The sequence below is a fragment of the Lathyrus oleraceus genome, chromosome 4 (genome assembly GCF_024323335.1).
Source record: "Lathyrus oleraceus cultivar Zhongwan6 chromosome 4, CAAS_Psat_ZW6_1.0, whole genome shotgun sequence".
In the NCBI taxonomy this organism is placed as follows: domain Eukaryota; kingdom Viridiplantae; phylum Streptophyta; class Magnoliopsida; order Fabales; family Fabaceae; genus Lathyrus; species Lathyrus oleraceus.
Window position 1 is genome coordinate 240,170,914 of NC_066582.1, and position 17,434 is coordinate 240,188,347.

Below are 17,434 nucleotides of genomic sequence, written 5' to 3' on the forward strand. Positions count from 1 at the left end.
TGATGAGTATAATAAGAAAATTACGATAACTCCTCTTGACGAGCATCCTTAACTTTATTTAAAAAATATGAGTAATCTTCTTATGAGAGAGAAGTCTGGAACTCCATTGGTGTCTGCGGACCATGGAAAGACAAAATTGTAGGAGGAACCCCAGAACTCCATTGGTGTCTGCGGACCATGGAAAGACAAAATTGTAGGAGGAAACCCAAGTGGGTTTAGTGTATAACCTCCGGCAGAACCAGTCCTCCTCAAGTTTTATTCTGGCAGTCAGTGACGCTTAACAAATCCAATATCTCACTAGAACCTCACACATTACTCCTTATTTTCTCACTAGTTTGGATGTTGGGGTGCTAACCATGCACGTCAATCCCCTCTTCGTCACACTAGAAACTTAATCCAACAATCCAATATCTTATCTCACCGCCTCACCCATCATTTTTGGTTCCCAAACAGAACAAAATGTGATAAAATGAAATGTAATGCATTTCATCGTACTCTATTCCATTCCACTCTCTATTAGTTAATCATAACAATGAAATGAAACAAATGTTTATTCCATTTCTTTCCATCACAATCCATTTGATTCCTTCAATCCAAACATATTCTAAAACCCTATTACATCCCCACGCTCCCAAAGGTTAATTATTTTACCTGCATCACAATAGTCTTTAAAATTTATAAAGTTTCTCCTAATCGCAAGAGAAATGAACAAAATTTACAAATCAAAGCTTACATATCTTATAAATACCACACATCCCCTTCGTCTTTCAGATGACATTGAAATATGAAAAAATACATGAGTGTGTGTAATTCAAACCCACAAGACTCCATCTATTTTTCCATTTATTTATGTATATATATAAACTAATCCAAATATAAATGAGATGAACTTTTTGTTTTCTCAAACAATTTTCAACTCAAGGGTTGTACAACCAGCTCTGGCCTTGTGTTTTTCAAAAAGATTCTGAAGTGCTTCAACAAACTCACTATGTACTTTGGCAACCTAAAAGCATAAAAGAGAAAAAATATATAAATTAATGATATGCTAGTATTGATTATGAATGTATGAAAACTAGGTGAAAGGAAAATTAATGTATAAATAAATGCATACCTGTTCGGTTGTTGGTTTTGGATTCTTGTTAACATGAATAGGTCTACCAACCACCACATACAATGGATTCTTGAATGGTATAGGAGATCTATAAGACATGTTACATGACTATTAGAGTCTAGAAGTAAACAGTTTTAAAAAATACTTTTATAATTTTTAAAAATTGAAAAACAAAAAACTTTTTTTTTGATATATTTATTTCTCAAAACTATTTTTAAAAACACTTTTAAAATTCATGATTTTAAAATTTAAAAAACTAAAACTATCAAAATATATTTTAATTTTCAATTTTTAGTTTTACTTTTCAATTTTCAATTGAGGTAAGCTGAAAAAAAAAAGGTTTTATTAATCACATTATAATAATTACTTGCAATATTTTTTAATCGCAATATTTCCCTCTCAATCTATTATTAATCCTCATCTATTGTTAATGGAAATTAAAATTTTCACTCTCAATTAATCTCTCTCTAATTAATCCTCGTTAGTGAATTGAATTATATATATATATATATATATATATATATATATATATATATATATATATATATATATATATATATATATCCAAACCAACACTCAAATATAATTTTTACAAATATATTTTTTATACATTAGGTGAATGGTATATTTTATCATTAATTACTAAAAATATTTTAATGAACTTAAATGTATATTCGCTGAATTTTTATATTTTCAAAAAATATATCACAATTATTTTTATTTAGTAAAACAGATTTTTAAAATATAGAATCAAACAAGCTATATTGTTCTATTAAAAAAACAGTTTTTATGAGTTACACTATCAAACATCTTTTTTACTTTTTAATTTTTAAAACAGTTTTCAAAAATTGAATTATCAAATGAATTCTTTTTATTTTTTTCTCAAAAACAAATCTGCAAAATAAATTTATAAAACAGATTTTAAAAATTAAAATTGAGAAGGAAACAATTTAACTTAGAAAAGGAAAAGACTTACCCAAATATTCCCCAAAATAGAATTGGATTAATCTTGATAAACCTTGTAAGATTCTGAACTAACTTACCAGGAACTTTCCACCACTTATAGGTATTTGTCTGTCACCAAAAGAAAATAAATGCAAATCAACAACATCAAATTTATCTAATTACAATGATAGACGACATTTTCTAATAGTTAAGATATAAATTTACCTGATGAAACTCATATTCCACAATGTCAATTTTTTTTCATGATATTCTCTTCGATATCAAGCTCTATTATCATAATCTTTGTGTCTTTAGAAGTATATGTTATTTAGGGTGTTTGTAGGTAAAGTTTGAATTGATTTTTGTGCCATTTATCTTACTCAAATATATATATATATATATATATATATATATATATATATATATATATATATATATATATATATATATATATATATATATATATATATATATATATATATATTATGGTCCAACAACATATATTTAGCAGGAGAATATAAATATATACCTGACCGAAGCAGAAAACTGGAACAAGTGGGTGACCCATCTCCATTGCTATTCGAACAAATCCTCTTCTTTCTTTAAGATATACATTCTATATACAATGTATATACTTCTTATTAGGACAGAATTACTAATGGTGTGTGAATTATTCTTATTGTTGTAATTGAAGTAATGTACCTCAGAACCATGCTCCATAAAAAGAGTTTCTCGATTTCCACCTGGTACTATAATGCAACTATGCCCAGATGCCAACAAGGAGATTAAGTTCTTCTTCGCCACTGATGTAAAACCCAACCATCTCCATACTTGTCCCAAAAATGGTATGTAGAAAGACTATTCATTCATAAAATCAGATGACAACAGTTATTGTTATTATCTCATTAATAACTTTCATTAACTAACGAAAATAGTCACAAGTAAATAAAACTCTTACTGCACTGCTAACAAGAAATCTCATTTTTGAAATAGGCATGAAGCCTATGTTGTCAAGAAGTGCGAAGATGCCGAATGGAAAAACTGAATGTGGTTCATAGCCAAAAACTGCATAAAGAACGTGTTGTTATGTTTATTTAAACACAACTAACAACTATAATACTATTTGATAAGTTATGTACCTACCTAATTTAAGTACAAGCAAATGAGGAAGGAAGTTTTATTCCTTTTTGATATGTTTGGTAAAATAGAGATACTACCAACAATGTTTGAGATCATCATTTCCCTTTCCAATATTTGGAACATGGATAAGGACTCTTCCATGTTTAACTTTTATTAGAATTTGAATTCATGAGGGGACCATATATTGACCAATAAAGTAACATATTAGAGTTTTTATAATTTTTTGTTTATACTATTCGCACAATTTTCAACATAATCTTTTAAAGTTTGCTTTCTTACTTTCTTATTAAATTGTATGGAGAAACCAACTTATCCATCCCCATGGTTAGCTAGATCACCATTACTTTAACAACGTGCACATTTTGGGACCCAATAGAGAAATAGATTTAAAATTTCCAAACTAGATAGGAGACTCAACTTTAGGGATCAAAGTACGGAAGAGAAATCCCGTGGAAGAGAAGCAAATTAATTAGACATAATCTCAATATTTCTCTTTTGGAGATTAAGAATCTCAAAATTGAAATCATCAAGACCAGGACACTTTCTTGTCACAAAAGGCAACTGTCTGGTAGATTTCAAAGAAAATAAATTGAACAGATAAAATAATATTATCATCCTTCTTTGAGAACAAATAGAAATCGTCCTCTCACACTTAAATCATGATTAAATAGAACATTGAATTGTTTTGTCATAATTGAATAATAGGTAATCAACGTTGAAAATTCAAAAAATTAAGACAACCATAAAACCTAACCATAAATCTTATTTTTGAAACAAGAAGCCTAAGGTTGTCATGAAATGCGAAGATGCCTAATGGAAAAACTGAATGTGGCTCATAATCAAAAACTGCATAAAGTATGTGATGTCATGTTTATCAAAGTTTTATTAAGATTAAAAAAATATATATCAATCTTGAAATATAACTTCTTTGCAAAAAATTCAAAATAATTTCTTAAAATTTGTTTTTTTTTACTTTCTTATTAAATTGTAAGGAGAAATCAACTTATCCATCACCACAAGTAGCTAGACCATCGATACTTTGAGAATAAGCTTAAACTTTCTCATCACAAAAGGCAACCGTCTGATAAATTTCAAAAACTTTCCCGTCACAAAAGGCAACCGTCTGATGGATTTCAAAATAAACAAGTCTGATAGATTTCAAAGGAAGCAAACAGGGCCGATAAAGTCTGATAGATTTCAAAGAAAACAAGTCTGATAGATTTCAAAGGAAGCAAATAGAGCGGATAAAGTCTGATAGATTTCAAAGAAAACAAGTCTGATAGATTTCAAAGAAAACAAATCTGATAGATTTCAAAGGAAGCAAATAGAGAGGATAAAGTCAGATAGATTTCAAAGAAAACAAGTCTGATAGATTTCAAAGGAAACAAACAGAGTAGATAAAGTGATATTATCGTCCTCTGAGAGGAAATAGAAACCAACCTTGTCCAATAGAGGACAATCACGAAGATGTTCCCTAGAGTCATTAAAGAAAAACATTATACTTCACCCTCCTAACTTCGGACACCACCCCTTCAACCTTAGAGTCAGAACAACATGTGTCATATTTCCAATCTTAACACAAGCATGAAAAAAGAACTAGTATTCACATCTCCTTCCTTAAGCCATTTGATTTGGACCTTTGAAACGTGTGAGAATCTTTGAACTTGAACAAAGATCAAAGATCGCAATGCCCCTAGTCCTAACCAGAAGATCCTCAACGTAAGATATATCTTGGTTAACTCTAAAATCTAATTGACTCATCTACGCTGTAAGAGTTGATTTGATAAGATTGCCATACACAAGTGTATTCCAACTTTTTAGAACAACCTCAAGGGATTTGAGTTCATCCTTGAGGACAAAAGCTTTCCAAACTAGTGGAGGACATGATGATCCAGCTATCAAGGACCACCTTAGGCAGACTATTATGCTCAAGGTAGTGGTGGTTAAATCTGAAAGGTTTCATACTCCATAATTGATTAGAGTACTTAAAAATGAAAGGGTAATGATCATAAATATTTTTAGAAAGAGTCCATTGAGAAGCATTGCTCCACTTAATCATCCTTGAGAGGGTAAAGGGTGAGCTACAACATAAAGTTTAAAAAAAAAATCCATTAAATTATAGTTAAATAGAATATCATAACGGTAGGAAATCAACATTAGACATTCAAAAACTTAAACTAACCATGGAACCTATCAATCTTTAGAAAGGAGAATTTATGGAATCTACTTGGATCGGTCCAGTTACCAACCGACCAAATAAAATGTAAAATCAAATCAATTAAAAGTTACATACTGTGTGCTCATAAGCATTAATTTTTTTATTAATTACTATTATCAAACTAATATAACATCCAAAAAGCATGCATTGTTTTAAAAGCGGAAATATGGATAAAAAACATAATTAAAAATTACTTATTTAATACAAACCATAAGATTGGTTAGGATGGAAAGCTTCATGATCCTCTAAGTGAAGGGTGATAGGAAAATAACTGCAAACATGTTTAGATATGAATCTGAAATATAAAGAAAGAAAAACGGTAAGCTTGTGCATTCCCTTTTAATTACTATTATTATTTCGAACTAAAAAAGGAAATAATTAAGGTAAGGAAAATAAAGGAAAAAGTAAATTACCTGGACAATTTTTGGGCTAGTAAACCGTTCTTGTTCAAAGGAAGCACCGTAAACAGTAAGATCAAAGCGAAAACTCTGACATGCAAATTGCAATTCCAATTTAACACCATGAATAAATATAATTGAAGTAACATAAAAGAAGAAAGAAAACATACAAAAGTGATTTTGAGAGAGGAAGGAAGAAAAGAGTGAAGAGTATGAACACAAGATTCAAATGAATTCCTCCAACACACAAAGCTAATGCCACAACAGATTTGAAACAGTTACATGACTTGGCTCGCAACACTTTTTCCATGTTTTGTTCACAGGTTTTTGGTTTATGAAATAGTGACTCGGTTGGTATTAGCACATTGTCATCATACTTCCTTATATATTTCTGATGTGAAAACTAATATTAAAATATTATTATACACTTATACATTGTCAGTGTAAAAAATTTTACACCGTCGATTCATCACCATCATCCGTTTGTATTATTTTATAGATTTTTAAAATAAAAGTCAAACTTTTTTTAATATCCGACGTCTATGATTAAACATGAATTTAATTGATATACTATGGCAGTGTAAAGATTTTTTACAGTGTCAGCTAATCATAACTATTGATTTATTTAAAATGTTTGACTTTTATTTTAAATATAAATTTTTTTACAATGACAATACATAATAATTAATCTCATTAAACATAAATACATAAGTACTCCTCCATTATAAATAAGTTTAAATTTAATTACTGATGAATGTATCTCGAGTGATATATGGACCAGGTTAATTTTTTATTTATTTTATTTATAGGTTAAATTATAGATTGAAAAGAGAATTTACTCTGAATTTTTATTTATAGGTTGAAAAAAAGTTTTCATTGAACTGTTTGAATTTTTTATTTATTTTATTTATAAATTGAAAAGAAGTTTTACTGAACTGTCTAAATTTTTTATTTATTTTATTTATAGATTGAAAAGAGGTTTCATTTGAACTGTCTGAATTTTTCATTTATAAGTTGAAAAGAGGTTTTACTGAACTGTAGCTTTTTTTATTATTATTTTTTGTTTTGAAAAGAGGTTTTACTGAAGTCTATTGTAAATAAATGTAATCTAACACATATGTCAGATCTGAGTCATTCTCTCACATTTTTAGAGATTTTTTTTCTTATGGTGTTTATATTTTTTTTGGTACAGTCAAATTTACTTATCTATTTTCAATCAATATAAAAAATCCATTACATTTCAGTGCAATTTGCAGTCACAAGTCGCTATCATACATGTAAATCTATTCTCAATTAATGTAAATAAAAAAAACTTCACATACTCTTTTGTATTTCTTTTGTATTTCATTAAGCTCAAGATAAATAAATAAAATCATATAAAAAATCTATATCAATACTTTTTCTAGTCATATAATTTTCGGGGGATATTGCAATTTTTGAATCTTAAAATTGATGAGATATATGATCCATTTTTCTACGTTGCTGTTTTAATTTTAAAAATCTTAAAATTTAAGAGGTTCTTTATGTGAAATAAAGAAACTTTTGTTGTAAGAAGTTTTTTTATACGGTCAAAAATAAAACCGGGTACTCCCTCCCACTTATAAAAAATGTTACTTTTATAAATTTAATTATTAATGAATGTTTTGTATAATATAGAGACAATATTAATAATATTAATGTGTTATTTAATAAAATTTAAAAATAACTATTTATCTAATTGTTTGAAAACACATTTTCACTCTAATTTACTATCACAAATCTCTATCATTCCTGCAAATATACTATGAATTAATGCAAATAATAAAAACAACTTAAAATACCTTTTTGTTTTTTATTAAGCTCAAAATAATAATAAAAAATTATATAAAGAACCTATATCAATACTTTTCATATTTATATAATTTTCTTTACCATTACATTTAAGGTTAAAATATTACTTAATTTTACTATTTGTTTTTTATTAAGCTCAAAATAATGTTAATAAATTATATAAAAAATCTATATCAATACTTTTCGTATTTATGTAATTTTGGGTGAGAAATAATTTTGGACTCACATTTTGTGCATACGGCAATAAGAGTGGGAAGTTGAAAAAATGAAAAAATTTAAGAATAATAGTCAATTTAAGTTGACATATTAATACGTGTAGAAGATAAAATATAAACAATAATATTATGAATACTATAATTAAAAAAATTATTGAAACTTTTATTAGATAAATCAGTTTTTTTACCAATAAGATAATTATTTTATAATAGAAAATAAAATTTTAAAATATCAACTCAATCTTTTTTAATAGACTCCCTAAATTGTTTTCACATATTTAAAACAAAATTGTTGATAGTTTTTCACTATTCAATATTTGAATTAGTAGTATTTTTTCTCATTTATACAAATATTTCAATCAATGTATTTTTTTTCGTATATAAATATTATTTTTGTTTTGATATTATTTATAAAAAATTGAATCAATAATAAAGTTGTTCCCGTATATAAAAATATTTTATTCAATAATATAATATTTTTTTATAAATAAATATTATTTTTGTTTTGACAATATTTATAAAAATATTTTAAGTGATTGTATTAACTAACTGATAAATGAGATTTTTTTAAAAAATAACCATATTTTTCAAATTTATTTCTGAAATAACCATATTTTCAAAAAAATTATCGGAATAACCACATTCTCAAACAGATGTGTCAGGTCAACTGGTGCATCCATATAACATGAAGAGGAGACGCCAACACCATTGACGCATGCTTTCAAAGCATTGCATGGAGGCGACAGTGTCTTGCGCCTATGCTCATGGCGCATACATGTGCTTCTGATTTGTGCTTGTGGCACCTAGCCCTTTGACGCATGAATTGAAAGCTTCTTCTATAAATACCTAGTGCATCTCCCATATTTTCACACAACTTTTACTCTCCAATCACATTTTCTTTCATTCTACTTCAATCTCCTTCAGTTTTTTTTATTTTTAACCATGTCTGAATACATTCGCAAGAGAAATGCCGATTTAATCTTTTCAGCAGTCGCACCGCCGATAAAGATTCAACTTCTACAACACTCAACCTCTACACTATTATGTCTCTATTGACTATGGGTGATGAACACCGAGGAACAATCGACAATATCTCGACATTTGTATGTTATTACTTCTTTTTACTTATTTCATATTTATTTTGTATATATTTCTTATTTATGTTTTTATTGTATATTACTTCTTCTTATTTTATTTCTTACTTATGTTTTATTAGGACCCTAAACGATTTCGATGCCGTGTACATGAATATGTACCCCACGATCCTTTGATATAACCATATATTAGAGGATGTGGTTTTGGAAATCTCCTCAACATAATCTCGTACTCAGATGACTACAAATTTATTCTTGCTTTGTTGGAGAGATGGAGACCCGAGACCCACACATTCACCTTTCTTTCAGTGAGTGTATCGTCACACTTGAGGACGTCTACATGTTATTGGGTCTATGTATCGATGGTAAGGACGTGAATGGTAGAGTTAATTAGAATAACTCTATCTATAATTAATTATTGGATGCCCCTTTGTGTGACGGTCAAGCTGCGGGAGAGACATCCGATCAAGCTAGGGGGCAATGTATAAATTTAAGATATCTCAAACAATATTATCCGAGTATAATATTGAATGAAGAATCTACCGAGTACGAAAAAATAATTAAAGCTCGGTGTTATATTATGATTTTATTTGATAATTTTTTATTTCCAGAAAGTATTGGTAATACGGTAAATATTATGTATTTACCGTTGTTACGCAAGATAGATAAGGTAAGCAGATATAGTTAGGGTTCAACTGTTTTTGCTCATCTATATAGTGCGATACTTTTTATTCATGCACGTATTTACTACAAGTTTGGGGTTGGTCAAGAATGTCGTCACTCGCCCCAGTAAACGAGAATCCATTCATATTACAATTAACTGTAAATAATATTTTTCAATTGTTTTTTATCTAGATGGTCAGTTAGAGGGATGAACTACAATAGGTGTTCGAAACACGCTATAGTAGTCTATCACAATCTATTGAATCACATTGGACCAGACGATGTAATACTCCTACACAACTCTATTTTAATTTAAAAATACTTATCAAATTATTTATCATCTAATCATGTCGTATTGTTGTACAGTTTATCTGGAGGCTATATCTGGGTCTTGGTCATCAGGTTAACCATGATGATGATGCAGTTTGGACAGCAAAGACACCAATTATCTTGTTCACTACTGTGGAGATACACCAAAGTGACTGGGTAAAACTACAATTCGGCATGCAGCAACAAATTCCAGAACCTCCGACGTGTTTGAGAGATTGGCATAAAAAAATAGTCGATGTCCAATGGGATTATTCCGACTAAAGAGACTTTGCAAAAGAGATGTGTCGTCATTGGAGGAATCAAAGACAACACATCTTAAATGAACCAGTCATACAGGGTGCTAGACCTACTGAACAATATATGGTATGGTTTAGGTCGGTTACAACGCAACAATTTATGTCTGAGCCAAGGTATTTGATTGATCCACGCCAACTAGCTTCGTCATCATACGCCCAACAACAATTCCCCGTCCAACACCAATGTCAAACCACCCAAACCCAACAATCAACCTCACACAATCACCTACCGCATACACCCAACAACCAAACACCCAACCTCGCAACTCATTCATGTCAAACACCTAACCTCGCAATCCATTCATGCCACACACCCAACCTCAAAACCAAAAATCAAACCCTACCCACCAATAACCAAACGCAGCCACCACAACAGTCTATAGCCTAGATGATTCATATGGTTCACTTCATCGTAGACCCCTATCAATGACCACCCAAACATCTCATCACCAAAACACCTAACCATTGTTTAACTATAGTACACCACAGGAACCATTGCTTCGTTTCCAAAACGATTCAATGTCCCAATTCGGGAAACTATACCATCCAGAATTCATCCGACCACCATTGGATCATGTCAGCACTCAAAGATCCCAAACACCTTAGGAAAATCGTGGAAGACCTTGAAGACAGACTAACGCACCTAGATGTAGAACAAGGGGACGTTTCGATCGGGTCGGTCATTGATTTTTTAATCAATTTCATGTAATTTTTATTATAACATGAATAATTTTTTTAATATTTTATTTAATTAATTGTTAAATAAACCATTAAAAAATTTTAAAAAACAATTTAGGTATATGCGCAAGATGAATTGGCGCATACACAAATGCACATGCACATGCATCATGGTTGTTGGTGCCTCCATATAATGCTTTGAAAGCATGCGCCAACACCATTGACATCTCCTCTTCATCTTAAATGGATGCGCCAGTTGATCTGGCGCATCTGTTTGGAAAGATGGTTATTCCGGTATTTTTTTTGAAAATATGATTATTTCAGAAATTAATTTGAAAAATATGATTATCTTAAAAAAAATCGATAAGTGACATGTATTTAATAAAATTATTTTTAACCAATTTATAACTTACATGTATTTTTTCACACGTTTATGCAATTATTTAGTTTTATAAATATCAATTAAAATTTAATAGCTCAATTTTTTCGTATATGAATTATTAACTCACTTTTCTACTCATTGATGTAGTTTTAACAATTACATACAAAAATTGAAATTATATTATCTTTCATTCACTAATTGATGTGAAAACAGAAAACTGAAACAAGTGGGTGACCCATCTCCATTGCTATTCGAACAAATCCTCTTCTTTCTTTAAGATATACATTCTATATACAATGTATATACTTCTTATTAGGACAGAATTACTAATGGTGTGTGAATTATTCTTATTGTTGTAATTGAAGTAATGTACCTCAGAACCATGCTCCATAAAAAGAGTTTCTCGATTTCCACCCGGTACTATAATGCAACTATACCCAAATGTCAACAAGGAGATTAAGTTCTTCATGGCCACTGATGTAAAACCCATGCATCCCCATACTTGTCCCAAAAATGGTATGTAGAAAGACTATTCATTCATAAAATCAGATGACAACAGTTATTATTATTATCTAATTAATAACTCTCATTAACTAACGAAAATAGTCACAAGTAAATAAAACTCTTACTGCACTGCTAACAAGAAATCTTATTTTTGAAATAGGCATGAAGCCTAAGTTGTCATATTTGATAAGTTCTATACCTACCAAATTTGAGTACAAGCAAATGAGGAAGGAAGTCTTATTCCTTTTTGATATGTTTGGTAAAACAGAAATACTACCAAGAATGTTTGAGCATTTTCCTTTCCAATATTTGGAACATAGATAAGGGCTCTTCCATGTTTAACCTTTATTAGAATTTAAATTCATGAGGGGACCATATATTGGCCAATAAAGTAACATAGTACACTTTTAATAAATTTTTGTTTACACTATTAGCACAATTTTCAACACAATCTTTTAAAATTTGCTTTTTTATTAAATTATAAGATGATATCAACTTATCCATCACCATAGCTAGTTAAACCACCAATATCATGGTAACAAATTTATTTTGGGATCCAATACAGAAATAGGCTTAAAATCTCCAAACTAGGTAGGAGATTCAACTTTAGGGATAAAAATATTGACGAAGGAAGAGAAATTTCGTGGAATAGAAGCAAATTAATTAGACATAATCTCAATGTTTCTCTTTTGGAAATTAAGAATCTTCTAAAGAAGAAAACTGAAACCAACAAGATTAGGACACTTGTTCCTGTCACAAAAGACAATTGTCTAATAGATGAAATAAATATGATAGATATTTCCTCTGAGACTAAATAGAGATCGCCCTTTCATACTTAAACTATGATTAAATAGACACTTCGTTGTTTTGTCATAGTTGAATAGTAACTTAGTAAGTAATTAACCTTGAACATTCAAAAACTTAAGCGAGTCATGAAACCTAACCAAAAATCTTATTTTTGAAATAGGCAAGAAGCCTGCGTTGTCATGAAGTGGAAAGATGCTTGAACGTGGCTCATAACCAAAAACGGCATAAAAGACGTGATGTTATGTTTATCAAAGTTTTATTGAGATTCAAAAAATATATATCAATCTTGAAATATAACGACTAAAATACTATTTGATAAATTTTGTAGCTGCCAAATTTAAGTACAAGCAAATGAGGAAGGAAGTTTTATTCGATTTTGATATGCTCGGTAAAATAGATATAGTAGCGACAAATGTTTGATTGAGATAATCATTTTCCTTTTCAACATTTGGATCATAGCTAATGGCTCGTCTTTTGCTTTCTTAATTTCTTATTAAATTGTAAGAAAAAACCAACTTATCCATGATCATACCTAGCTAAACTATTAATACTTTTGCAATAGGTTTATACTTTTCCGTCACAAAGGACAAACTGAGGATAAATTTCAAAGAAAACAAACAGGACAGATAAAGTATAAAGTGATATTATTGTTCGTCTGAGAGCAAATAAAAATCTACATTGTCCCGTACAGGATAATCACGAAGAGCTTCCCTAAAGTCATTAAAGAAAAATATTAAACATCTCTTTCCTAACCTCGGACACCCTTCAACCTAGAGTCAGACATGTGTCATATTTTCAACATGAAAAAAGAACCAGGATCCATTTGATTTGGACCTTTGAAATATGTGAGAATCTTTGGACTTGAACAAAGATTAAAGATTCGCCCCTCCTAACAAAAAGATCCTCAATATAAGATATAACTTGGTTAACTATAGAATCTAATTGATTCATCTCCACTCTAAGAGTTGATACCGATTATCAAGATTGTCAAACACAAGTGAATTCCAACTTTAGAACAACATTGAGGGATTTGAGTTATCCTTCAGGACAAAAAGCTTTCCAACCAGTGGAGGACATGTTGATCCAGCTATCAAGGACCACCTTAGGCAGACCATTATGCTCATCAAGGTAGTGGTGGTTAAGTCGGAAAGGTTTCATACTCCATAATTGATTAGAGTACTTAAAAATGATAGGGTAAGGATCATAAATATTTTTAGAAAGAGCCCATTGAGAAGCATTGCTCCGCTGATGATCTTTGAGGGTGTAAAAGGTGAGCTGCAGCATAAAGTTTCCAAAAAATAAGACCTCATAGGATAAATCATGACAAAATAAAACACTTTTGTTGGTAACATTGAGCATTCAAAAGCTTAAGATAGCCATGAAACACATCAATCTTTAGAAAGGAGAATTTATGGAACCTACTCGGATCACTCCAGTTACCAAAAGATCAAATAAAATGTAAATTCACATGAGTTAAAAGTTAATATAAAAGTAAATACTATGTAATCATAACCATTAATTTTTTTATTAATTACTATTATCAAAATAGTATATCATCCAAAACAAAACAATTTAAACCAGAAACAGTTTAAATGAAAATTCATTTAAATGCAGGGAAACAATTTAAATGACAAAAAGAAATATGGATAAAAAACATAATTAAAAATTATACTTATTTATTGTTTTGTAGATTAATACATACCATAAGATTGGTTAGGATGGAAAGCTTCAGCATCCTCTAAGTGAAGGGTGATAGGAAAATATCTGGAAACATGTTTACATATGAATCTGAAATATAAAGAAAGAAAAATGGTAAGCTTGTGCATTCCCTTTTAATTACTATTATTATTTGGAACTAAAAAAGGAAATAATTAAGGTCAAGAGAATAAAGGAAAGAATAAATTACCTGGATAGTTTTTGGGCTAATAAACCGTTCTTGTTCAAAGGAAGCACAGTAAACAGTAGGATCAAAGCGAAAACTCTGACATGCAAATTGCAATTCCAATTTAACAGCATGAATAAATATAATTGAAGTAAAATAAAAGAAGAAAGAAAACATACAAAAGTGATTTTGAGAGAGGAAGGAAGAAAAGAGTGAAGAGTATGAACACAAGATTCAAATGAATTCCTCCAACACACAAAGCTAATGCTACAACAGATTTGAAACAGTTACATGACTTGGCTCGCAACACTTTTTCCATGTTTTTTGTTCACAGGTTTTTGGTTTATGAGATAGTGACTCGGTTGGTATTAGCACATTGTCATCATACTTCCTTATATTTCTGATCTGACCACTAATATTAAAATATTTTTGTATAGTTTAATTTAAACCTGAATAAATTTAAATTTAATTACTATGTGGTGTAATATATAGACTAGGTTAATTTCTTATAAAAAAAAAGATTTTTTATTTATTTTAATTATAAGTTAAAAAGAGGGAATAATCTAAAATTTATTGTGAATGAATGTAACCTCCTTTTTTTTTCTAGTATTTTTGAGTAGATTAGTATCTATAAGATATCTGTCAGTATTCCGTCCTCAAAACCACCTGTATCAGAATTTCTGAGTAGATTAGTATCTATAAGACATATGTTAGTTAGGGATGTTCAAAACCAAACCAACCCAATAGAAAACCGCAAACCAAACCAAACCAAATCGAAACCGCAAAAAACCGCATTTGGTTCGGATTTGTTTGGGTCATTTTTTAATAAAACCGCACGGTTTGGTTTGGTTTGCGGTTTGTATTTTGCAAACCGAACTAAACCAAACCAAACCGCATTAGGTTACAACCCAAAGTTCACTTATCCCACATCCAACCCAAACCTCAAACCTAGTATGCCTTAACCTTACAATTACAAACGGTTTTCTCTTAATCACACTTAGGGTTTCAATTTCAACCTTCTTAAATCTCCCATAGTAGTATCACACATTCTTCTCATCTTATTTTCCATGTAGGTCTCGCATATTCTACTCTAATAAGTCATCTATTATGTTCTTTCTTTTTTATCTTTTATGTTACTATTTTCTCTACCAATTACGTTTTTATTGCACTTTTCTTCTCAATCTCGCATCTCTTATGTTCTTTTTTTCATCTTCTCTAATCTCTCATCTCATATGTTTTTTCATGTTTTATTATAATGTCTTTGATATTATTTTATGCTACTATTTATATTTGTCTTTTATTCCACTTTTGTCTAATCTGGTTTTTTGTATATTGAATGCAACGTTTTTGTCTAAATATGATGAATTTTGATGTTATTTAGTAATATATGAATGACTAAACACAAAGTTATGTCGTTATTTATAGGAGTATATATGGCTCAATAAAAATATTATAAAAAACCGAACCAACCGAACCAATCCAAACCGCATTGATTTGGTTTGGTTTGGTTTGGTTTTATTTCTAAAAGTCAACCGAACCAAACCGAACCGCATGTTTTTTTCTCTTGCGGTTCGGGTGATTTTTATTGCAAAAACCGCCCAAACCGCACCGCGAACACCCCTAATGTTAGTATTCCGTCCTCAACACCATCTCTATTAGTATTTATGAGAAGATTAGTATCTATAAGACATTGGTCGGTATTCTCGTCCTCAATCAATATTTTTTAGTAGATTAGTATTTATAAGACACCTGTCAGTGTTCTCGTTCTCAACATCAATGTTATTAGTATTTCCGATTAGATTAGTATCTATAAGACATCTGTCAGTATTCCTGAGTAGATTAGTACCTATAAACATAGATCAGATCTTAGTTATTCTTTCGTATATTTGGAGAAGAAAATTAATGTGCTAATTTGTTTTTTTTTGTTAAAAAAATATTCTTTAACCTACCTATCTTTCTTCAAATGAAAAACTATCCTAATTATATAAATATTTTTCATATCTATATTTTTTTAAATTATGTTTTAACTTTTGAATCAAACATATCAATCTGATTGAAAAACTAATTGATCTCGATTATACAAATTTTGAATATATAAAATTAAAAATTAGATGTTTTTGAGATTTTGTTATTAAATCATGTTTTTGAAGTTTTATTTAATTAATAAAATGGAAAAAAAACTTAACATTGTCATTCAAAATTACATAAAAGTAGTATAATAGTAGTATTTTTATGGAGTTTATATCTTGAGAAATTTGAATTTAAATCATAATTTTTTTTAGGGTGCATAATTTGTCTGGATCTTTATAATTTAAAATCTTAAATTTTAATCATTGTTTAGTTTTCTTTAGGTTAAATAAAAAAAAATTGGTAATAATTTTTTCGATACGGTCAAATTTACTTATCTACTTTCTTTTGATGAATATAAAAAATACATTATATTTTCACTGCAATTTACGATTTACAGTCACAAGTCACCTTCAAACCTATTTTCAATTAATAAAAATGAAAAAAAAAACTTAATATACTCTTTTGTTTTTCATTAAGCTCAAAATAAATAAATAAAATCAGTTAAAAAATCAATATTAATATTTTTCTTATTCATTTAATTTTCTTTTCAATTACATTTAAGATTAAAATGTTCTTTAATTTTATTAATAAATTTTTGTATTAGACTATTTAATCAACAATTTATGTTTATCTAGCGAGGATATTGCAATTTTTGAAGCTTAAAAGTGATGACATATAGACCTGTTTTTGCCATGGTGCTGAATTTATTTCAATCTTAAAATTTAAGAGATTGTTTAGATGAAATAAAAGAAGAGTTTAATTGAAATACACTGACAGTGTAAAAGGATTTTACACCGTCAGTTAATCATAGACGTCGGATATTAAAAGAAGTTTGACTTTTATTTTAAAAATTTATAAAGTAATACAAACG

General features: G+C 29.2%; 1 protein-coding gene across 3 annotated transcripts; it reads right to left on the reverse strand.

Annotated features, from left to right (window-relative positions):
• Positions 1 to 714: 714 nt before the first annotated feature.
• Positions 715 to 14,840, reverse strand: LOC127074804 (diacylglycerol O-acyltransferase 2D). Of its 3 annotated transcripts, none has more exons than XM_051016178.1 (9): positions 14,673 to 14,840; positions 5,828 to 5,902; positions 5,624 to 5,709; positions 3,015 to 3,121; positions 2,759 to 2,914; positions 2,586 to 2,672; positions 2,088 to 2,185; positions 1,112 to 1,199; positions 715 to 1,003 (listed from the first exon to the last, which is right to left on the reverse strand). In XM_051016178.1, exons 1-9 carry the CDS (start codon positions 14,810 to 14,812, stop codon positions 902 to 904), a joined length of 939 nt encoding a protein of 312 aa, XP_050872135.1. In that variant the 5' UTR covers positions 14,813 to 14,840; the 3' UTR covers positions 715 to 901. The 3 variants fall into 3 exon arrangements, with proteins under 3 accessions (XP_050872135.1, XP_050872136.1, XP_050872133.1); XM_051016179.1 differs by lacking the exons at positions 5,624 to 5,709; positions 5,828 to 5,902 and adding exons at positions 14,314 to 14,399; positions 14,518 to 14,592; XM_051016176.1 differs by lacking the exon at positions 14,673 to 14,840 and adding an exon at positions 5,983 to 6,175.
• Between the last annotated feature and the right edge of the window lie 2,594 nt (positions 14,841 to 17,434).

What these genes read in the sequence shown, in the direction of transcription:
- LOC127074804 (XM_051016178.1), bottom strand. Translation starts at nt 14,812, where the DNA reads ATGGAAAAAGTGTTGCGAGCCAAGTCATGTAACTGTTTCAAATCTGTT. An exon ending in CCATCCTAACCAATCTTATG is followed by an intron (nt 3,122 to 5,623) that starts GTTTGTATTAAA and finishes TTCTTTATGCAG; the next exon opens with TTTTTGGCTATGAACCACAT. An exon ending in CTATTTTGGGGAATATTTGG is followed by an intron (nt 1,200 to 2,087) that starts GTAAGTCTTTTC and finishes CATGTCTTATAG; the next exon opens with ATCTCCTATACCATTCAAGA.